This window comes from Balearica regulorum, chromosome 26 (assembly GCF_011004875.1).
Source record: "Balearica regulorum gibbericeps isolate bBalReg1 chromosome 26, bBalReg1.pri, whole genome shotgun sequence".
Taxonomy (NCBI): Eukaryota; Metazoa; Chordata; class Aves; order Gruiformes; family Gruidae; genus Balearica; species Balearica regulorum.
In genome coordinates this window covers 3,334,374-3,356,672 of record NC_046209.1, presented here as the reverse complement: position 1 = coordinate 3,356,672, position 22,299 = coordinate 3,334,374, and the positions used below count along the sequence as shown (strand labels likewise).

The following is a 22,299-nucleotide window of genomic DNA, read 5'->3' as shown; positions in this document are numbered from 1 at the left end:
CAGCTGCTGAGCTAGTGTGTAACTGCACTCAACTCCCAGGCAGAGAGGCTCGATGCACCCTCCTTTCTGTACACGTGTGTCCCCATGTGCATGCATGTCTAAGCTGCCTGCATGGCACCTCTGCAAGCCACCACTGACACGGCCTGGCACGGGCATGTCCTCACGCACACAGACACTTGGCGATGCTGAACAGTACCTGCGCACTGGTACACACCTCTGCCTCTGAGTTCCCGGTGCTTAAGGATTTGGAAGGGAATTGATTGTGCTTTTTGGGGGCTGGCTGTTTTGAGTTTGTTTGTATTTTTTTGCTGTTTTGTGCTTGTTAGTAATGTTTCTGCAGCTCCTGTTTCCCCTTCCCATCCCAGTCCTGTCCTTAGCGTTGTCTTGAGTTTTCTTAGGGCAAGGTTGGCAAGTCAGTAGGTACCCAGAGGGCAGGGATCTTTGGGGAAGCACAAAGACAGCGCTGAGCTGAGGGTTTCATATCAAAAAGAGTTAGGAACAACCGGTTGGTACCAGCCCAAGCTTAGGAACGATTTGAGTCTCAGCTGAGGGATGGAAGTGAGTTCAATCCGGCATGCAGGGACTGAATGCAGAGCAGTTCAGCAGCAGTTAGGTCCCTAAACCAGCTCCTAGTGGTGCTCTTGCAGGAGAGTCTGAAGGTGTTTGAGATCTTTTGAGTGTCCCCAGCTGCAGCTCAGCCACAGTTTGCATTTGTCTGGCCCAGTGTTAGATACCGGGTGCAGACAGGAGCTCCCTTTGCGAGTGTTCAGGTTGGCGTCTGGTGCTACAGGTGGTGGTGTGAGACCCAAGAGAAAGAGTGGCACTCCCCATGTGAAACCTGTGCAGAGATACAGATAAAAGGTTGAGGCCATCCAGCTTAGCCTGGGTGCTAAGCAGCAGCTGGGAGTAGTGTTTCCTGTGTTTTCCCTTACTGGGTATTTCTCCCTGTCCCCAAAGGATAGCAGAGTCTGCTAAGGGCACTTCTGAGCTTCAGTTAATGTGATCGAGAGATGAGGGAGTCTGTCTTGCATTGACCGTGCTGGTTTGGTCGTACCCCTGAATTCTTGGTCTAAGAGGCTTGTAAAAGGTACCTAAGACTTGCAAACCTGCCGTTAAGGCTCTGCTAGGCAAAGGTCTGCAGATCTCAAAGGCTACCTGGCTTTGTCTGGTCTAGCTTTAGAAAGATGCTGACACCTTTTCTTTGTAAGTTTATCTAGCTAGTTTATACTGTTATATAGTTTGTAAAGCAGTCAAAGGTTTTAAAGGATTTGGGAGAGTTGGTCACCTGCCTCCCACAGAATTTTGCAAACAGTTGAGTGAAAATGGAAATGGATGGAAAATCAGAGCTTGAAGCGTGTTGGTGATGATGGAGAGATTGTGGTGCAGTTTGCAGGGGAAGACTCCATAGGTGCTGTCCGAATTAAAGCCATTTGAATTAAGTATATGGTGGTTTAGAGGAGGGCCTGTGGGCTCTTCTCCAGCCAGATGACCCAGGGTCCAGCAAGCAGGGAGTCTCTATCCTGTCCCCAGCAGCGAAACAGAGGGGGAACGTGGGAATGGGAGTGTGCGTGAGCATCTCTGCTGCTCACACAGGGGAAAGCATAGCACATCGCAGATATCCTGTCCTAGCCTTATCAGCACAAAAAAATAACTTTCTTTTCCTCTTTAGATTTATGTTGGTTTTTGTTTTTTTATTAGCATGAAATTTTTAAAAAAGTGTATATTTTATTTATTTTTTTTTTACTGTTTTCTGCAGATTCTGGTCTGAGCAGCCCTCTCAGTGACCCTGAGTTTGACTTTGAAAGTTAGTTCCTGTGTGTTTTTGTTCCTGTTGGTTTCATTTCCCCCCCATTATTATTTTTTCTCCTCTGTCGCTTTCCTTTTCAATTCTGTTTCGTTCCTGTTGTTTTTTTTTTTTTTCCGAATTCTCTGTATTCCTGCGGTGTTTGCCCATCTCATCCCTTTTCTGTGCCATCTGTTTGTCTGAACTGCGCTTCCAGTTTTACAGTATGAAATAACAGGCCTTTTGCAAGACAGGGGTAGTAGCAGCAGAATAGAGCCCCTGGTAGCAGTGTGGGACACTGTCTGTCCTTCTGCGTCTCTTTTGCGCTCTCAGGAGAAAGACCTGGGTTTCAAGGCTTCTTTTTCTCCCTGTTGTCGAAGATGTTTCATTTGTAAAGCTTGGCTGAATGTCCCTTGTACTTATTCAGAGGCAAAAAGCGATCTTTTGTGCACCGGTGTGTGAGCGTTGTATGTGTGCGTGCCTGTGTTTTTTGTGTTCGTTGCTTCGTAACGTGGGGAAGGAGGAAAGTGGAGCTGCAGCTGACGATCCCTCGCTCTTTGGAGAGAGCTGCGCGGGCACCTTTTCATGTCGGACCAGGAAAAGGGCCATCTCCCATCTGTGGCAGGTGTCTGTTCCTTGGCATCAACTTGTTCCAGGAGCACAAAGACCAGAGGCCTCTCCATGGTCCTCCATGCCCGCTGGGTTTCATGCAGAGTGCCATCCAGCCGCGGTGATTTTGCAAGGATAAATGGGCTCTGGCCCGTGAAACAGATGTTAGGGTGACGTTTCTGGCGAGTTGGCTGGTGCACAGAGAATCAAGTCTTTTGTGATAAGATTAGAGAGATTCAAGTGATTGAAATGTTAGATGAGACTGGCTCTCAAAGACTTCATCCCCATTAGAAGCCAAGATCCCAGCTTTGCTGGGTGGTTTTTAGGTTTGATTTTTTCTTTTTTTTTTTTTTTTTTTTTGATGCTGGGCAGGGAAGTAGTTGTGAGGTTTGAGCTGACAAATGTGAAGAATCACAGATGCCACTTGTGCTCAGAGATGTGAGGGCTAGGACATTTTTCTGAATAGTTTAATCCAAATATTGGTCTCTTTGGTATTGAATACTCCTGTCAATACGCCCCAGTCCCCCTGCCAGCTCCCCTCAACCCCCTTTTTGTAACAGAGGGGGTTTGTGTGTCTTTTCAAGCCATGCTGATCCCTGGCCACGCTCCTTCTGCCACCCTGGTCTCCCTGGGTGGCAGTCCCACAGGTAGCTGGCAGTCCGCTGAGCAAAGGAACCTGCGAGCCACTTCCCTTCATGGCTAAAAAAAGAGTTATTGAATTAAAACAGACAAAAGAGAAGCTGCTGCAGCTGACGCAGCAGTGTTGGCTGCTACCACTGGGAAGTACCGCTCCTGGCTCGTTTAATATCAAACTCCTCCTGGATCTTAATGGGAACCCCGATGCACTTGGCATTTTGACCAGGAAAGTGTTTATCGCTGCAGAGGTTTCCACTCTTCTTTTATTATAAAGAGCCCTAGAAATCGATCCGACAAGGAGATTTCTGTCTTTAACAGCAGCAAAACAAGGCAAGTTCCCGTGTGCTCGCAGCCACTGTCTGGTTACAGCGGCGTGGAGGCGAGGGCAGGATGTTCCCCAGCAAAGAGACAGAGCTGCTTTTCAGGAGCCGGTCACACTGAGGATCTTTCCTGGAGCTTTTATGAAGGAAATTTGTGAGATGCCATCAAGGGGAACGTAACTTCTTGTTCCAGGCTGGCACAGTGGGCCCTTCCTGTGCAGCCCACTTGCTCAGAGGGAATGACACACACTGCTCCATGACTTCTAAGCTAAAGAGAATCTGGGTTTGGGGTTTTGGGTTTTTTTTTCTTGCTCGTTACTACTAGGTTTTCTGATTGTGTGGTTTTTTCCTTTTAACCTACGTGTTCATCATTTGGGATTTCATTTACGGCGCTGTGTTTCTAAGCACACTTCAGCAAATCATCGGTAGGTTTTTGCAGCACAGGCAGTTGGGCCAAGAGCTGCCGGGCTGTCTCCCAGCCCAGGTGGGAAGAAGTCAACGAGGGGTTGACCCATAGAGATCTGGAGATGGTTTACTGAGTTGCCAGAAATTGTTTTGGGTAGGGCTCAGCTTTGCTCTTACGCTGCAGCTCAAGGTATGTTCAGCCTTTACTTTCCGAGGCAGAAGGACAGACATTGAGAAGAATGTTTGTATTATTAACCTGGTTAGGTCTCTGATCTTAGGCATCTCAGCCAGTGTGGCCTTCCCGTCCCACATGGGAGAGAGGACCGGTTCCTCCGAATGCCCCCAGTCTGCATGCGGTGCTGCGGTACTGGGGTGGACAGCAGCCACCTTCCAGCCCACGGTGGGAAGCAAAGGAGGAAAAATCCTTCTGTAGGTGCAATGGGCTACAGGGCAGCAAAAGATTACCTAGAAGCTTCTCCTCCATGAGCCGGGAGAAACTTTTTGCCCTGATCCTCAGCAGAGTAGAATGGAGCCAGCGCAGCCTCCGGAATACTTCGGGGTTGGTTTTGTGGGCTTTTGTGGTCTATTCCCTGGCCCCTTCTATTCCCAGCCAGACTTCCTTGGGCTGAAAAATAGATGTCTAGTTAGCTTAGGAGAAACCTGTTGGAGTGGTGGCTCGAATCCCCGCTCCTGGCAGACTCGTCCTGTCCCCAGGCCTGGGGGAGGCAGCATCTCTCTAAAGTCACTGTAAAACTGAGGATGTCATGCTTGCTTTGCCATCTCTGTGCTGAGTTTTCAGAGTATCTGACCATGCTCCTGCCACCGCCGCTGCTTTGTCACACACCAACACCCACGGGGCTCGAAATTCTCCCTGGCTTCCATCTCTTCTCCACTCCTGTCCTTCTCACTGGGGACACTGCCCAGGGCTTCTCGGCATGCTGCTGTCCTTGCCTGTCCGCTGTCGTTCATAGCAGGATCGGCTGGCAGACAGCATGGGAAGCCTGTGGAAAAACATGATCCAATGCAGATGAGCAAAGCATGGAGCGCTTTTCCACCTCGATTTGTAGTGTAGCTATTTGAGATGATAGGACAGGAAGGATCCCTGCTCCTTCCAGAGCTCCAGCTGCCCCTCTCGGAGCAGGATGTGCAAATCACACTTCAGACTGAAAACCGGGTCTGCCCTCACCGCTTGGCCCCGTTTGTGGCTGAGATGTGCCTTCAGTCTGACCAGTCTGATGCAGTGTGGCCTCCCATGACCAGTACATCTCAAAGAAGATTGAGTCTGTTCCCTGGCAGTTTTGCCTACCTCAATACAACCAGAATACAACACAACTAAGCGTTGGTGAGAACTGCGAGGGTAGCAGGTGAACCAGGGTCACGAGGCATCCGTCTCCCCAGCAAATTGTTTCCCGTTCCCCAGACTGAGAAGGGGCAAGAGGATCTTTTGCCTCTCCATCGCAGAAGGTAATGACATCCCCAGCAGAGACTGCAATGGGGTCGGTACAGCCTGCCCTGCAGGTGGAAAAGGGAGGGCGAGGACAGAGCAGCACCAGCCATCTCCAGGCTGTGCTGTAGAAGGAACATCACCTGCCGGCCATGAGTGGGAAGAGGAGCTGGTGCTTGACATTTCCATCCCTGGTTGCACTCTTGGAACAGTGAAGGTTAGACTGCTGCGTCCACGAGCTCACCAAGAAGCTTACAGAGCCAGTGTTGTGCAAAGGACAATTCCTGAAAAGCCTCCCCTGCTTCCCCCCATCTGCATTCCCTTCCCCTGCCCCACACCACCATGGTTGGCTGGATCCCTGCCCCTTCCCTTCTTTTGTGTTGGAGTTTGTTTATGATCATTGCGGGTGCTGTAACATTTGCTGCGTAGGTTCCTCTGGCAGCGTTTGCTCATTTTAAGTCCACTATTGGAATCGCTAACATGCATCTGCTCTTCAGATTTTCCTTTTTGTTTTGCTCTGATTTACACATTGAAAATGGGGCCATCACGGGAACACTCTCATTTTACTGTTTTTTTTAATTTCCTTGATTTTTATTTTTTACTTCCAAGGACACAATTTCGAGCCCTGAATTCTTCTCTTCTAACCTCCCTACTTTCATTGCAGATCTTACATTGTAAATTTTTTTCTTTTTGTGTTTCTTCTTTCTTATAAAATGTGCAATGGTTGTGAATTTTAGTTGTTATTAAATGAGATTCTTTTCCTGCTGTCTTGTCTTTTAGGTATGCTCAGCCACCCACCAATCCCTGTTTCCGAGCTGGCTGAACACACAGAACATCTCAAAGCTAATGATAACCTGAAATTGTCCCAAGAGTATGAGGTATGAGCAAGAGTGAGTGCTGTGCATGGGTTTGCAGAGCCAGGGAATTAGGAAATTCAGACAGGCCCTCATCTGAATAAACATAGCTTCATTTTAAGGATCTGGTTAGTTAAAATAAAAAAGCTATTTATGTATTTAAAGTTAAGCACTTGCTCAGTGCTTTGCAAGGTTCAATTCCAGATCGTGGAAAAGAAAGAGATGTGGTTCACGAGCTGTTCCTGTCCGAAGAGTGGGCATCTTGGACAGGTCCGAGCTCCCTTCACCAAGGGGGCTGCATTTCTGGAAGATGACTGCCAGAAAGATGAGATGGGAACGGGGACTTGTCCTTGGGGGTGCCTGTGTATTGCTGCTGAACAGAGAGGGGACCGAGCCAAGGAATGTGATACCCAGTTTTAGGTAGCTGAAGTTGGGTGGGATGAGCAGTAAGTCCTCCACAGCTGACATGATCAGCAGCCACAGAACTAAAGCTGAGAAATCAGGATGATTTGTGTCTTTCTGGTCTTGTCTGGGGTTTTTGTGCTCTTTTTTTCCTCCTTCCTGCTAATGTTTAGTTACTCAGATGGGCTCCTGCAGGCGAGCAGCTGGGCAGAGCTGTGGCTGCTGGACTTGCATTTCAAATGTCTATCCCAGACTGTAAAATGCCCACCTTGCCGGGGCTGACGGATCGAGCCAGTCCCAAGGCAGACTGAGGGGGGAGGGCACGGGTAGCCCCCGCGTTACCACTGCCGCCACGTAGCATGGCATCCTTGTCGACAGACGGGGAAGGGCTACACGCTCGCGCAAACCTGTTCCTGTCCGCTCACGGTATTGTGGCTGCATCAGCACTGATGAAATCCCAGTGCGAATGCCCGGTGCTGCCGGGGCCATTGGTCTGCGGGTTGCTTTCACTGCAGATTGAACATACGACTAAATTTTTTTTGTTGTCATTCAAAGACCTAAAATGCTCCAATATTTTTAGACTAAGAACTAGTCTAGACTGCCTAGTTCTGGTTGCAGGCAGAGTGTGAGGGGATGTTTACTGAACAAAGGACTGGGTCTGGTATGCTTTCTCCCTGGTCTGACTTGCAAACATCGGCGTGTGCGAAGCGGCTCTGTGCTCTCAGCTCCGCACCTGCGGAGCAGGGTTTGCGTGTTGGAGAAGGCGCATTTGCTCTGCTGGGGGGGTCTTTCACCCCACATTGGGGTGCGGGGGGAGCAGCAGCCTGTTAAATATGCTCTATCCAGGTTTCAAAGGCTGATTTGCATAATGCAGTATCCCAAGTGCCCTGGCTTCGTTCCAGCACAACCTCCTCTAGTGGGAGAGCCAGAGCTAAACAAACATCGCTAATGAAATGAATGTGAGGCGAGATTAGAGGGATAGAGAGCAAACAGACACATTACAACAGTATAAATACCCATTAGTTAGAAATGCTCCGCAGCGAGAGTGCAAGAGGACATTTGTGTCGGGTGGTTTTGTACTGGCATTGCCACGACCGCTGGAGCTGAGTTGTGCCCGGGGAGCGCTGGGGTCGGCGCAGGCAGGGGAGGGCAGCAGGAACGGGTGCCTGGCCAGGGCTGACCCCTGCGAGCTCAAAGGGATGAATCCAGGCAGGCACGTGCGGGACGTTGTCCCCACCGGCCAGGAGAAGCAGGCAGGGAGAGGGAGAGCAAACAGCGGGAAACACAACTCGGCACGCTCCTGCCAAGCCTCCAATTGAGGCAAACCCCTAGGGCTCTGCAAAATGATGAAGGAATTAAGCCCTTGTTTTATTTAATTCTCTGGCTGAGGATTTAGAGGTAAATGTAATTAACCTAATTTCCATATCTGGGACAGCTGGACTTTAGGAAAAAAAAAACAAACAAAAAACAATCACCAAACCTGGCATAAATCACCAGGACAGGCAGAGAGGATTTTTCTCTCCAGTGCATTTCATTGTTTACTCCTCCATCCCTTCTAGGAAAAAGCCATGTTGGTTCAGTGTCTTGGGGCCAGGGTCCTTACCCTGGAGATGTGCCCCTGCCAGACTCCCATGGTGCTAGTACCCCTCTTTGCACCTGGGAGACCTTCGGCACAGAGTCTTTGTGATCCCAAGTAATGCTGCCGCTGCTCCATATGGAGCAGCCCAGTCCCTGCTGCCACGACAGCAAGAGTTTTCCCTGATGTTTCATATCCCGCTTGCACACGTGGTTATAAAACTTGTCCTAGCTTAAATATCCTTCTTCCCTAGCTTAAATATCTTCTTCACCAAGACACTGGTATATTTATGGGCTCTTAATCATTTAGTTTAACCACGCACAGATTTAGCCTCTTCATCATTTCATAAATACATCCTGATGTGATTGTTCCTGTTGTTCCCTCCCAATTGCCGGCCGTTTATCAGCGTCGGTAACGCAGGGCTGTAACTACTCCAGTGCAGCCTCGGCAGAAGTACGATCCAAGACCTCTGTATTGCAGCCTGATGCTTTTGCCACCGGGTTGCACTGTATGATGCCAGAGGGGGAATTATCTCCGGTACCGCTCCGGGTGCGTTTGGGGCCAAGGGAGATGGGACGTCAGCACCCTGTGCGGCTGGGGCTTTTCTACAGCAAAAACAGGTTCTTGAGGGAAGCAAATGATGAATGCTGCGTTCTTCAGCTAGATCTTCAGAGCCAGGATCTGTCCCATGCAGAACAAGGTATTTGAAGCTTGAGTCGCTGCTTTTCTCTCTGACTCCTCTGTTTTCTTTCCTGATTCCTCCAGTCCATTGACCCTGGCCAGCAGTTCACCTGGGAGCACTCCAACCTCGAAGTGAACAAGCCCAAAAACCGTTACGCGAACGTGATTGCCTACGACCACTCACGCGTCATCCTGCTGCCAATTGAAGGTACTGTAGCATCTCCGCTCCTACGTGTTAGCGCTGGGCTGAAGTTGCTGCAGGGACATGTATTGCACATGCTCTTCTCCCTCCCCTGTTACCCTCTATTTATATTCTTCTCTTAGCGTCTCCCTGGGAGTTTAGCAAGCAGGAGATACCTCTGTGAACCAGGCATTTGTTAAATTCTGGTGACTGACATATTCCCTGGAGCTGCAATCTCTCATTTCGAGGGCTGGTTTATCAAGAAACTGTCTTCCCTTTGCTTGGAGATCCCTGCCCGATATGTTTCTGACTAACGGGAAGAATTCAGACTACATAGCGCTTTAGAGAGAGCAGGAACAGGGCAGTGGGTGGCAGTGGATGTGCAGTGTATCTGTACGGCGGATGACTGAGAAGTAAGCACAGGGCTAATTGTACAAATGTGAATGTCAGCAACATAGCAAAGATGCGGCTGCTGAGTTGTGCAGATGTAAAGATCACTTGATATGCAGCTCCTGCTGCAGTCCTGGCCCCTAAAAGGCTAAGAATAATAAGGGGTTAGTGTAAGCCTGGTAGGTCATAAATTGTTTCCTGAGCTGCTTCTGTGAGTGGTGGCGCAATCAGAAAATTTACATTAAACTTCACAACTCGTGGCTCTTGACAGAGTTGCTCTGGTGCACGCTAGGATAAGAGGGGCTTTTGGTGGAGAGAAGATGGAGTTTAACAGGGCACCTGCTTTGGTTGCTGCTGCTGAGGTAATACTCGAGTTTCGTTGTCTCAGGTTGTGTGTGGCTGTGCTGTACGGATAAAGCATTTAAGGCCGGTCTTCCATTGCCAAGAGCTGATCATCTGAGCAGAGAGGGTGTGAGATGTCCTAATAAGCCCCTGGGGAATGTAAAGGTTAATTCAGAAGCTTCATGACAAGGGAACTGCTGGAATAATCTCCCTCTGCCGAGATGACTCTGAGGGACACGGGGAAGTGGAAGAGCTGTTCCTGGGTAACAACAGATCACGGTGATTTGCCAAAAAGCTGCACAAATCTGGATTGCTCTTGTCTGCCATTAGAGGATTTTAAACATTTCTCATTGTGAAGATGACTCTGTCCTGGCTTGTTTTTCTTCTGAGATTAATATTGTATGACCCAAGGAAAGCAAAGTCTTTAAAAAATTGCCTTGTCATTCAAGGGAGAAGAGAAGAGCACAAGTGTAGAAATGAAGGACACTTGGGGCTGGTCTCGGCTCTCGGGAAAGCAGAAGCACGGGGCTGGATGCAGGCAGCAGTCCTATCTCTGCCCAGGTGGCATCGTGAGGGACCAATGGTGCAAGTATGATGGGCGAAGGTTTAATTTTCAAGCATCTGAGAGGTTCTGATATGTCTTGGCTGGCGTGTTCCTTCCTACCAGGCTGTATTTTATGCTGAGGGCTGAAAGATGAAAGGACTCGGAGGAATTAGTTGTTGCTTTCTCTTTGTTTTAAATCTGGACTTGTCAAGGTTGCAGATTGTCACCGTCTGCTTGGTCAGGAAGAAGTAGTGGCTTTAATTCTGTGACTTCTCCGTAACTGGGCCTGTCACACAGCAAAACATTGCAGGAGCTCATGGCCACCATTTTAAATTACAGAGTGGACCCAAGGGGGCTGGAGAGGACATTAATTCCGGAAGCTCAGCCTTGATCACGTTCCTGCTGCTGCTGCACAACCGCCTTCCCTCCTGAAATTTCAGATTGGGAAGGAATGGGGGCTGGGAACCCTCCAGAAATTTAATCAAAAGCCATTTCTACCAGCAGCTGAAATTACCGAGTACCCTTGAGGACTGGCAGGCAATTCAGCATGGATTGCACCTCGCCAACAGAAGCAGCAATGTCTATTGCTACAGCAGGATGAGGACTAGCAACCCAATTTCATATTGGTACTGCTCCCCACCCTTGGCTCCCCCTCGAGACACGAGTTAAGCGTTCTGTACTGAGTTAATCATAGGTTAGCAGAAACCTGCCAACCTTGCCAGCCGCTCTGCTGTAATTAGGAATGGGCCAGATCGCCAAACAGTGCAGATCCTCCGTGCCAGTCTCGGAGGCTCTCTAAAGCTGAACCTGAACGTCAGTGCTTGCCAGTGTCCATTTTAACTTCAGAGCAGTTTTCTCCTGCCATGTCCCAATCACCCTCTTCACTCTGGCAGTACCTCCTGCCACTCACATCAAACCCCTCAAGCAAGGACGCAGGCGAGCAGCTGTAACTCAATAGCCTGTAACTCATGCAAATAGGGGAGAGAAAAAACAAACCCACTCCTAAAAATGACAGCGGACAATTTAAAGCAAGTCAAAGCCTGTAATTTCAAAGCCTTTACTGGCTGTATGAAGCCTGGTTTTACTCCTTACTTTGTCTAGCTGTAGCTCGCTGCCTGGGATTAGACTGCGGACTGCGCAGTGCATCGACCAGGTGTGTCTGGGACAAGGACTTGTCTTTGTCCTGTTTGAGAGCAGTGAAGCAAGAGCCCTGGGGCAGGACTTTTGCTCCTATTGGCAACAGTAGTAAGACGGCCACGGCTTCAAGACTTTGGTATTCAGTGTCTTTAGTATCTTTTGCAAGAAATTGTCTCCCTGCAGTGCAGACCTTTAGGCAGCAGCTTTAGCTGGGAGGAACTCGCAAAGAGCCTGTTACTCCCAGCTGTGATTCTAACTGAGCAAACCATGAAGGCTCTGGTGTTTTTGCAGGGGAATTGTCTCTGACAGCATTCCTGCAAAGATCTCTTCATGCTTCCAACTCTATAAAGTCCTGCAGAATCCACCAACTTGCTTTTGCTGATTTAATACAGGAATTGTGGGCAGCGATTACATCAACGCCAACTACATCGATGGCTACCGGAAGCAGAATGCCTACATTGCCACGCAGGGGCCTCTGCCCGAGACCTTTGGGGACTTCTGGAGGATGGTGTGGGAGCAGCGTTCAGCTACTATTGTTATGATGACTAAGCTGGAGGAGAAATCACGGGTGAGATGCATGAGAGGGATGACTAGTTAGTCATAATCCTGGGGGATTGGAGGGTAGGGTTGGGGAACAGCAAATCCCTTTGATCTGCAGCCCACACTTGTGTCAGTGGGGGATTTCTGCCTGCCTTGCCAGCACCCTGAAAGTTCAGTGATTCATTGCTTTTAAAAAAACCCAAACCATTCACCCTGGAAAGCTGCAGCCTCCTTTGCAACTCCAAGAGAAGAGGACACTGGATCCCATTGAATGCTTTGTAGGTCTGTCTTGGAGTTAATCGTGTGGCAAGTTTCCCATTCAGTTCTCGTTTAACAAACCCCAGTACATTCACTCTAATCTTCAGGATCATTCCAGTCTATTGTCTATGTGATTGATGTGGTGCATCAAAGCCTGCGCTTAGTCAGTAGGAGCTTTTCAAGCCTGGTCTGTCCCTATCATGGTGCTTGGAAAAGACATCTCTTGCACCTTCCCTCCCCTTTGCAACTTGGCCAGCTTTACCTGGAATGTCAGGGCAGTTCTGGAACGAGCTTCCCCTGCAGCGCAGGGTTTGTTCCAGCGGTGAGCAATGCCTCCTGTCTTCCAGATAAAGTGTGACCAGTACTGGCCGGGCCGAGGTACAGACACCTATGGAATGATTCAAGTGACGTTACTCGATACCATTGAATTGGCCACATTCTGCGTTCGAACGTTCTCCCTTCATAAGGTAAGCTTTCTCCCACTCCTGCTTTTTCCCCTGGAGATGGGCTGCGGCACGGTCTCCGTGCACAGCGCAGGCAGGGTATGGTGGTGTGCTGGTACCACGCGTTACTCTTGGTGTTCTTTTGTCTTTGCAGAACGGTTCTAGTGAGAAGCGGGAAGTCCGCCAGTTCCAGTTCACAGCGTGGCCTGACCACGGGGTACCAGAGTACCCCACCCCCTTCCTGGCTTTTCTGAGACGGGTGAAAACCTGCAACCCCCCTGACGCTGGGCCCATCGTGGTGCACTGCAGGTACTGATTTCCTTTGCCAAACTCTTGCATGAGGCAAGATAAGTTTAGTAGCTTGTTGATTTGCACCTAGGAGACCTGTATGGTCTCCTAGCAAGTACCCAGCGGGCAAGAGCTGTCCTGCGAAGTGGATTCCCAGCCAGCATCAGAGGAGGATACTTGGGGCTTTCATGGAGCACAGCATTTCCTGAGATGAGGAGTGGTTTAGCTTGCACCAAATCACTCAGACCTCGTGAGCCATGGGAAGCACCGTGGGCTGTACTGGTGTCTGGTTCTGCGTAGGGGTTGTTTCTTGTCACAGCGGGAAAGGATCGAGTGCGACCTAGGAAGCTGCTTAGTGTTGCTGCATTGGGTGTTTGGGAGGCGGAGCTGCCTCAGCTGTCAAAGGGAGAGCTGACAGTGACGGAAAGAGGGGGGGTTTTGGAGTGCTGCAGCCATTCTGATAATGACAAACTGAAGGCCCCTATGGGCAGGTAGCGGTCCCTAATTTAATTTACAACCCAACGAGGAATGCTTGCAGCCTCGACTTAGATAAATCCCTGTGTTCCTCAGGAGGGTGTGGAGGAGCCTGCTGGTTACTCAGCACTGAGGAAAGACATCTGAATTTTACAGGCTGGGGGGAAGCTAATCCTGCCTCTCCTAGATGATGCCATTTAAACAGTCTTTGTAAGTGGGCAACTTATCGCTAACCTTGCAGATGGCAATTAGCGTGCACCTCTCAGAAAATGAATAAAGAGAGCTGTCAGCTCACAACGTGCAGGAACCAGCTCCCAGATCAGCTGCTAAATTCGTGCCAAAGCTCCAGTCACCTGCTTGGTTCAGGTGTTAGGCACTCTAATTAACAGAGATCAAGGGGGCTTTATGAAAAAAGGGACTGCACAGTAAAAGGAAACCCTTTATTAGCAGCAGCAAATGCATAGACCCACAGAGCCCTGCTGATTCACAAATGCCATTACACACAAGTTTGATGTTACCTTGATGCGCAAAAACATTTAGGAAAAGAGGTGACGCATGTTACTCATTACAACATCACTAGTTTCTCAGTTGCTGAAAGATCTGAGTGATTAAACATGCTTTTTAAGCCCTTAGATCATGCTAGCCTTTAGTTCAGGCCCAGAGCCCCCTACCTAGAATTGTCATAATTGTGTGTCTGCCAGGAGAGCTCCTGTCCTGGGGATGTCACAGATGAAGAGGCGGGAGACAGGGGCAGATCAGTATGGAGGGGCAATAGGCACGTCACCAGAGGCAGCTTTTCATCTTCTGTCCTGTCCTCGGGTGACATAAGAGCAAACTTGGTTGTGAAAGTTTTTGCTAAACTGAGCTGAGACTCGAAACAAACCTCTGCATCTTGCAAACTCTTTGGGTCTGTTTCTGCGTACTTTCGTGTACAGACCAGCACAGAAGGTGAAGGGACCTTTCCATCTCTCCCTGCCATTGTGGCAGCACTGGCCCAGGTGGGGCTCAAACAGATTTTTGGGTTCCAGTACAGACTTTACTGGCCTTGGTGCAGCACGCTAGACCGCCAGTGACTTTATTGTCACCACTGGCCTCTGCATGCTGTAGCACTGTTCCTCCAACACAATCCAGGGCAACACACAGAGGTAGTGGGTAGTAGCGCTCAGCAGTTCCATTAGGCAAGTTCCTTTAACACAACAAAATGCATGAAACAAACAGCTGGACCCACCCATTTGGCTGGTTTGCCAAGATTTCCTTTCCCTCAGTCCATCATAGTTGTGTTCACAAGGCCTTGGTTCTGTCCCAGTCACCGAGTGCTTTTGGTGTTCACTCTCTGCCTTGTGCATCTGTTTCTACCCTGTGTTTACTGCTGCTGGTGGCAGTGGAAGGATCCTCACGCGTGAGTTGCCTTTTGTAATCTCTTTCTTCGGTGGCAGAATAGTCCATCGCTTCATTTTTTTTTATTTTTTTTTTCTCCTTTCCTTTCCAGTGCGGGTGTTGGACGGACCGGCTGCTTCATTGTGATCGACGCCATGCTAGAGAGGATAAAACATGAGAAGACAGTGGACATTTATGGGCATGTCACCCTCATGAGGTCACAGCGCAACTACATGGTACAGACAGAAGACCAGTACAGCTTTATACACGATGCCTTGCTTGAGGCTGTTGCTTGCGGCAACACAGAGGTTCCAGCTAGGAATCTCTACACGTACATCCAGAAGCTGGCACAGATTGAAGTCGGGGAGCACGTGACAGGCATGGAGCTGGAGTTCAAGGTAATGGTAGATGCTTGCATGGGGACAGTAGTCACTGCGGAAGGCTCACGGGAGCATCCTTCTGCTGGCAGTCTCGCGTAGCAGGCAGGGAGCCATTATACGGCTGATGGGAACTTGGTGGTTCCATGTTAGAGAAGTAATTACTTTTCTGACTTATGCTACCACAGTTCCCAGGGGACAGAACTAACTGCTGCTGCAGGAGGCTTGTCTGGTCATTTCAAATCCAGATTGAATTTAGTCACTCTTTAGATTGGGTTTTTAAGCTTTTTTTTTTTTTTTTCTTTGAAAATTTTGCTGGGGGAAAGCTCTCAGGCTCTTTCTCCACCCCAAAAAAACTAAAGGAGGGCACAGAAGGCAGAACAACATGTGGTGGAACATGGAGGGCAAGTTAAGTGGGCTGGCATAGGTCTCAAGCCAAAAAAAAAAAAAAAACAAACCCTGAACAAATGGTTGTGATTCTGCTTTTGCCTTCAGCGACTCGCCAACTCCAAAGCCCACACCTCCAGGTTCATCAGCGCCAACCTCCCATGCAACAAATTCAAGAATCGCCTTGTCAACATCATGCCCTACGAGACCACGCGGGTCTGCCTTCAGCCCATCAGAGGAGTGGAGGGGTCAGACTACATCAATGCCAGCTTTATTGATGGCTACAGGTATACGGCACCTTCCTGCCCCGCCACCGTCAGGGAGTTTTCTGTGTACGAGTCCGAGGATGCAGAAGTATTAGGGGATGGACTATGTCTTGGCACGGGTGGTCTGTTGTTCTGTCCCCTCACCTAGCTGTACCCCATGTAGTGATGCCACGCTAGAGGGAAATTTCCTCTTGCTGATGGCCAGCAACTCACACAGAGACTCAAGTACAGCCTTCTTATTCTCTCTGGTCTTAAAATTACTTATCCCCTAAAGCAAACCAAACCTTTCTCCAGCTGCAGGTCCTAAACATAGAGTGTCAGTGAGGGGTGGATTTTGCTGTTGGGAGGCTTCTAAAAACAGATTAGCCTTTTTATTACTTCTGTGATTTGGGGATGTTGGAATTCTGACGGGTTCCGATGGGCAATACAAGTCATGCTCCAGCCCTAGGAGCTGCAGCCCTCCACTGGAGTGCTCAGAGCCCAGCCAGCTGAAGCTGAGGGAATGAAGCAATCCCCCCCCGTACCCCCAGTGCACGGTTCCTCACCTCCAGGTGCACGCAGCAATCCTGGCCCTGGCTGCGGCACTGTGGTCAGGGCATCTCCACACCTGGCAGTTGAATGCTTGGTGCTACTCAGGCCCAGAAAACAGGGATTCTGCGTCCAAGAATCTAGCGTGCAGCATGTTACACCTTGTTCCATACAGAGTAATCTGGATTTACCCCTGAGGTAGTTCAAGAAAGCTTCACCATTTCCTGCCTTTATTTTTTTTTACCATTAGCACCACAGACACCTTTAGACCTTGCACCATTCTAGTTCTTCCCCAGCACTTCCATTTGTTTTCCTACTTGCCAGCTTTGGATGCATTCCCCAAACTTCTGCCCAAGCAATTCTCCACACACACCCCCCTGACCCGCCTGTTGCGTTTGGGCTCTGTTTCAGACAACAGAAGGCGTACATTGCTACTCAAGGGCCACTGGCAGAGACCACTGAAGATTTCTGGAGGATGCTATGGGAGAACAACTCCACCATTGTCGTGATGTTGACCAAGCTTCGCGAGATGGGTCGGGTAAGTGTGTGCTAAGGACAAGCATGGGTGGGGGGGCGGGGGGGCGAGCCTGTGGCACAAGAGCCGACAGAAACCTTTCTTTCCCCGCCCCGGCAGGAAAAGTGCCATCAGTACTGGCCAGCGGAGCGCTCTGCCCGGTACCAGTACTTTGTAGTAGATCCCATGGCTGAGTACAACATGCCTCAGTACATCCTGCGAGAATTCAAGGTCACCGATGCCAGGGTAAGTGCTGCACAACGTGCAATGTCTGTTTGTCAGGGGCTTCTTGGAGGGAGGATGGTGTACAGAAAACAAGGGAGCTCTTTGGTGTGTTTTGGCTCCTGTAAGAAAGAGTGAGGTGTAAAGACTTTCTCTGTGAAGGTCTGGGATTATCATCAGTGGAGGAGAGCTTAGAACACACAAGCACAGACAGATTGTACTTGAATATTATCTTCGTATAAATTGAAAGTAGTTTTCTAACCTCTGCTCACTAATCACAGGAGTGAGTCACTGTGTTTAGAGATGGACCAAGCTTTTGGTTTTATGTGCAGCTTATTTGAGATGAAAGCAGAAAATAGCATCTTTCCAAACAGCTAATAAAAAACCCCAGACTTGCAAAGGACACTCTGCACCCTACAGAAAACGTACGCTTCTCCTCAGGCTTTTTACTTATATTTGAAGAGGCATACTCACTCAAATAATCTCAGATTCAATGTCTGATTTCTCCTCTGAAGGAACATTTCAGTACCTGCTAAAATTTGTTTAGCAGTGTAACCCTCCCTCTCAAAGTAGAGTCCTCTGCTTTTGAGGTTGCCAGTTTTGTAGAACTCGATGATTCTATTTGCAAGGTTGAGAAGAAGGATGCCTCATCAGTCCTGGTAGAACAAGATTTATCTTCCTGTCAGCTCTAATTCTGACACTATGGCAACTCTTCCTCAAGATTGATAGAGAGGCCATAACCTCACCTTGAATGTTCCTTTGCTGAAGACTCCATCTGTGCAGTGGTCAGAGCTTTCAGCACACCTGCCAGCAGTACGGAGCTGTACTGACAAGCCGACTCCAGAAATGTCAACTGCAACATGAGCTGCTGCATCGTTACCTGTACATACATCTAAAAAAAGATATATGTTCGCTTGATTATAACACAAAGTTGGTTCAACTTTTTGTGCCCCTTAATGATCTAGCACCAAAATGTTTTGTGTTTTTTTCCTTTTGTATTGAGTACCACAAATACAGGATTTTTTAAATATTACTATTTTCTCCCCCAGGACGGTCAGTCACGAACTGTTCGTCAGTTCCAGTTCACTGACTGGCCAGAACAAGGTGTGCCAAAATCAGGAGAAGGTTTTATCGATTTCATCGGACAGGTACATAAGACCAAGGAACAGTTTGGCCAGGATGGCCCCATCTCTGTCCACTGCAGGTAGGCATGCGCGAATGGAAACACCTAATTCATCTAAGGGTGCAAAAAAGCAGAAGGAATTAAAATCCTGCAGGTATCGCCCTCCTTTCCCCCCCCATCCTTGCAGGCAGATTTCTTGGGGGAGGCTGGAGTGGGGGTGCCAAATACTGTTGCTTCCGCCAACCAAACTGTTGCACTGCCCACAAAGCCTTTGACTCTCTGTATCTAGGGGAGAGCTATGAAATGCCGATACTCTGAAGGAAACGGGAACCACAGTGTTCATCAGTATTTGACCTGCAGAATTAGAAGTGGTTTTATACCAATTCTGCACCTCTAACACTGCTGGGTTGTGTTTAGCAAGAACTGTGCCTCCCTACCCCTGGCAGGAGAGAATAATGCATTCTTCAAATTATTTAATTTTAAAAGCCTAATGTTACATATTAGTAATAATTTTCACACTGAATGCTGTTTACCACAATGCAAAGCTTTTGATTACTTTTTTTATTTCACTTTCTCAGACATTTGTCTGGGTCACACACTCCAGCAGTTTTACTATTTCCTACCTCCTGGAGTAGCTCTTCAGTTCTGACATGTTTGTAATACACAGCTCATCCACACCATAACCTCAGCATTTAGGTAAGTATTTGAACATTGTAACATTCAGTTTCCTTTTTTTTTTTTCCCTCCCATTCCTGCAGTGCTGGCGTGGGCAGGACCGGAGTGTTTATCACATTGAGTATCGTCCTGGAAAGAATGCGTTATGAGGGTGTTGTAGATATTTTCCAGACAGTAAAGATGCTGCGAACACAACGACCTGCTATGGTGCAAACAGAGGTAAGCTGGAGCGGGGAGCCTGTCCTCTGGCAGTTCAGAGGGCTGAGTAGCAAAGCATCACAGCTGCAGCCCCCCCATCCCTCGGCTGCAGCCCCCCCCCGTCCCTCGGCTGCCCTGGCTGAGCAGAGCACGGAGCGGGCTTTTTGCCTTCCTAACCGCTAGCAAAACCTTACCTGAAGAGTAAGGAAGCCCAGGTTGCCCTGCTGATTTTACTTCACTAATAAAAAATAAAATTTCTCATTATAAAGTCCATTAAAGATTTCATCCCAGGCTGCCAGCCCTGATTCTTAGCTGCCTCTGAGGTAAGGGGGGACTCACCTGCCCCTAACCCCAGCCCACGCTGGCTGCAGAGGTTTGTGCTGGGATGACACGATGAGATGCGCAGGCAGGAAAGGGAAGGGGTTTCTTTTCCCAGCAGTTCGCAGCTCTTTGAGAGTAAAAGAATCTGTGTGTGGTTCCTGCCCCAGCGCACGCTAGCTGGAAAGCCGGGCAGGGATCCTGAGGAGCTGTTTCAAACCTCTGAAGCTGGTTCTCTTTTCTCTTCGCAGGATGAATACCAGTTCTGTTACCAGGCAGCTCTGGAGTATCTGGGAAGTTTTGATCACTATGCAACATAAAAAGCCATCCGTTGTGCAGACTCTACCAACCACTTAAGTCCTGGAAGGCCTCTTTTGACCCAGGAGGAGCGCTTGAACTTACAAAACTGAATCAGAAGAAGTATCTTTTCATCTGGACAATGCATTGGGGAGCAGGGGGAAGGACTGAAAGGAACACCCCTTCAGGAACTCCATGTTGTAACCTGGACCGTGAAGAGGCAGCTCAGGAGCTTGCTGAAGGACTGCTTTAAGTGGTGAACTGCTCTTGTTACCTCAAGTGGTGTTCGCTGTGGAGGACGTATGGACATCATGAAACAGATCCAAAAGCTAAAACACACCTTGCGAAACGTTACCGCTGGAGAAGGGAAGGAAACCGACTTCGGTTACATCATTAGAGTTCAGTTTATTTACTAATATAGTTGGCAGTCTTTAAAGGAAGTCACTTGCAGAATTGAAGGTGTTCTGTAAAAGATAAGAAAAGGAACTAAATCTCAACACTTAGGCAAACTTAGGGTCAGGAGTTCTTCTAGCTGGAGTCTTACTAACCTCAGTATCAACACTGGGATGATTCTGGGCTTACAGGCACCTTGCAAACAGCATTCACTGAATGCCCCTGCCACGCGAGAGGTTTTATAGCTCACATTTTGAATACTTGGAACATTCCTCATTTCTTCTAATTCCAAAATTTATTTTTTAGGATATTTAAAATTCTAGAGAAAGAGAGAGAGAGAAGACCCAGACCTGGCTGTGTGGTGTGGCCCCCTCCCCTCGCACACCCCTGGGACAGGTAGAGCTGGCAGCTCCGCTGGGCTGGGTTCGCTGACTGCTGGTTCCCTTCCCCCTTTTCAGCACATCCAGCTCCACAAAGGCATTAAGTTGAGCGGTGGTGGGACGCCCCGTAAAGGCGGCCCCTTTCCCATTCTCTTTGCACATCCACACACCCCACCACTTCTGCTGCAAGCAGCTGTGCCACCCCACCAGTTCCTGCCGCAGAAGGCCGGGAGCATCTCTCCGCAAGGAGCCCGAGAAGCACCCTTAAGAAATTTATTTCCAATAGCCAACGGCTTCTTGCTGCCAACCCCTCACCTCTGAACACAGCGGCTCTCCGGGGGCGATGCAGAGAGATCTCAGGACTGTCCCGGTACCACGTCACACCAAGCCCGTTGGCACAGCTACGAACATGCCCTAGCTGTATAAATAACTGGGAAAGATCAAGTAAGATGCATTCAATGGCATATACTGTGAGTGGCTTTCTTTAAAGTATCGATGTAACTGTAACAAGTGACATTACCTTTTTTTTTTTAAATAGTGTATTTTTTCCTTTTTTTTTTTAAAAAAAGACAAAGAATATCAGTCAATGAATTTAAAAGAAAAAATTTGCTTATTTGTTCATATTATGTTCAAAGACAGTCTATTTTTTCACTGTAGAAATGTTACGTGTAATGGCTGTGATATATAAAAATGCAGTGCAAATTGCTACTTCTACATATTGCTTTTCTACCATTTAAAAGGTTTAACTTGCTCATGTAAGAACAAAATGTCCTTTCTGGATTTTTTTTTTTTTTGGGTTCTTTTGTTCTAAATCGCAGACATATCACGTGTCTCCGGAAGGGCGCGAGAGCGGCAGGCAGGCCCCGACAGCGGCAGTGCCAACCCCCTCCCCTTCAGCTGTGGCCATGCTGCCCGCTCTTAACAGGGCCAGGGCTGAACTGGGAGATTAAACCATACCAGTGTCTTAAGATGACTGGAGACCGAAAGACGGCGATTTTGGAGCCGTGGCACACGTCAGCGCACACACGGGGTTTTTAACATCAAACGTGGCATGGAGGTAACGGCCCAAGTCTGTACGTGCGCTGGGTTGTAGATATAATGCTCTTGGCAAGTCTCTGTGACAAGGAGTTTTTCTCGCAGAAGGGCACAGAGGAAAAGACGCACTGTCCTGAACACTGCTTGCCTGTGACTTCTTTACCTTTTTTTTATTTTTCTAGAATGATTAATCATGGCCATCAAGTGCTACCCAGAAAACCCCACAACAGTCTATTTCCTGTCTTTAACTGAAAAAAAAAAAAAAAATGAACAAAAGGCTTCTTTGAGATTTTACTTCTTATTTGTGTGAAAGTTGCCCAAATTTCTAAGTATGTTGCAGCAAAATCTTACAGGACAAGTTGGGGGGAGGGGGGAGGTTTTTTTTCCTTTGTATGAGAGCAAAGTGCTGTTGCTTTCACACTGTTATTTCAAACTGAAACAGTAAGTGGTTTTCATACCACTGTGTATGTAGATATATTGACTTTGTATTAAAGGAAGATTGTCTGAAAGGCCTGACTGCAAACCTGTTTGTTGGGAGAGCGGGCACCGGCCGCAGCAGTTGCTCTGTGTAACGCAGCGACTGCAAAAGCGTCATCGCTGGCGCCCAGGGCCAGGTAGCAGGTTCTTCTCCCTCTGCTGTGCTTATGCTCCTTCTAACAATAGGCCACCTTTTTTTTTTTTTACAAACCCAACATGTGGTGGCAAAGAAACGAGCTCGGTTGGAGACCGTTCGGCCACAGGATATGCTTGCTGCTAGTTTAGCTGTAGCAGTGTGGACTTCAGCGTGAGCGTACGCAGGGCCGTGGCTCAACCGAGAAGCCGTGGTGGCAGGGGTTCTGCTTACCCTGAGGTTTAAAACCTTCGGTGACCATGTCTGCTGCCTTGTCTGCATTTCCCTTACG

At 48.6% G+C, this 22,299-nt stretch overlaps 1 protein-coding gene across 10 annotated transcripts in view; it reads left to right on the top strand.

Moving 5' to 3' along the window:
• PTPRS (protein tyrosine phosphatase receptor type S) overlaps nucleotides 1-21,906 on the top strand; it is a 162,778-nt gene extending 140,872 nt beyond the window's left edge. For 7 of the 10 annotated variants that reach the window (XM_075776772.1, XM_075776768.1, XM_075776765.1 and 4 more), the window contains 13 exons: nucleotides 1,757-1,804; nucleotides 5,978-6,075; nucleotides 8,795-8,918; nucleotides 11,697-11,872; nucleotides 12,450-12,569; nucleotides 12,700-12,854; nucleotides 14,797-15,082; nucleotides 15,557-15,735; nucleotides 16,654-16,780; nucleotides 16,877-17,002; nucleotides 18,028-18,182; nucleotides 18,860-18,995; nucleotides 19,544-21,906. In XM_075776772.1, the coding sequence (XP_075632887.1) occupies nucleotides 1,757-1,804; nucleotides 5,978-6,075; nucleotides 8,795-8,918; nucleotides 11,697-11,872; nucleotides 12,450-12,569; nucleotides 12,700-12,854; nucleotides 14,797-15,082; nucleotides 15,557-15,735; nucleotides 16,654-16,780; nucleotides 16,877-17,002; nucleotides 18,028-18,182; nucleotides 18,860-18,995; nucleotides 19,544-19,612 (1,799 nt within the window). In that variant the 3' untranslated portion in view covers nucleotides 19,613-21,906. The remainder of the gene's footprint in view (nucleotides 1-1,756; nucleotides 1,805-5,977; nucleotides 6,076-8,794; nucleotides 8,919-11,696; nucleotides 11,873-12,449; nucleotides 12,570-12,699; nucleotides 12,855-14,796; nucleotides 15,083-15,556; nucleotides 15,736-16,653; nucleotides 16,781-16,876; nucleotides 17,003-18,027; nucleotides 18,183-18,859; nucleotides 18,996-19,543) is intronic. The other 3 variants (XM_075776774.1, XM_075776771.1, XM_075776770.1) reach the window with 1 other exon arrangement.
• Nucleotides 21,907-22,299: the final 393 nt, after the last annotated feature.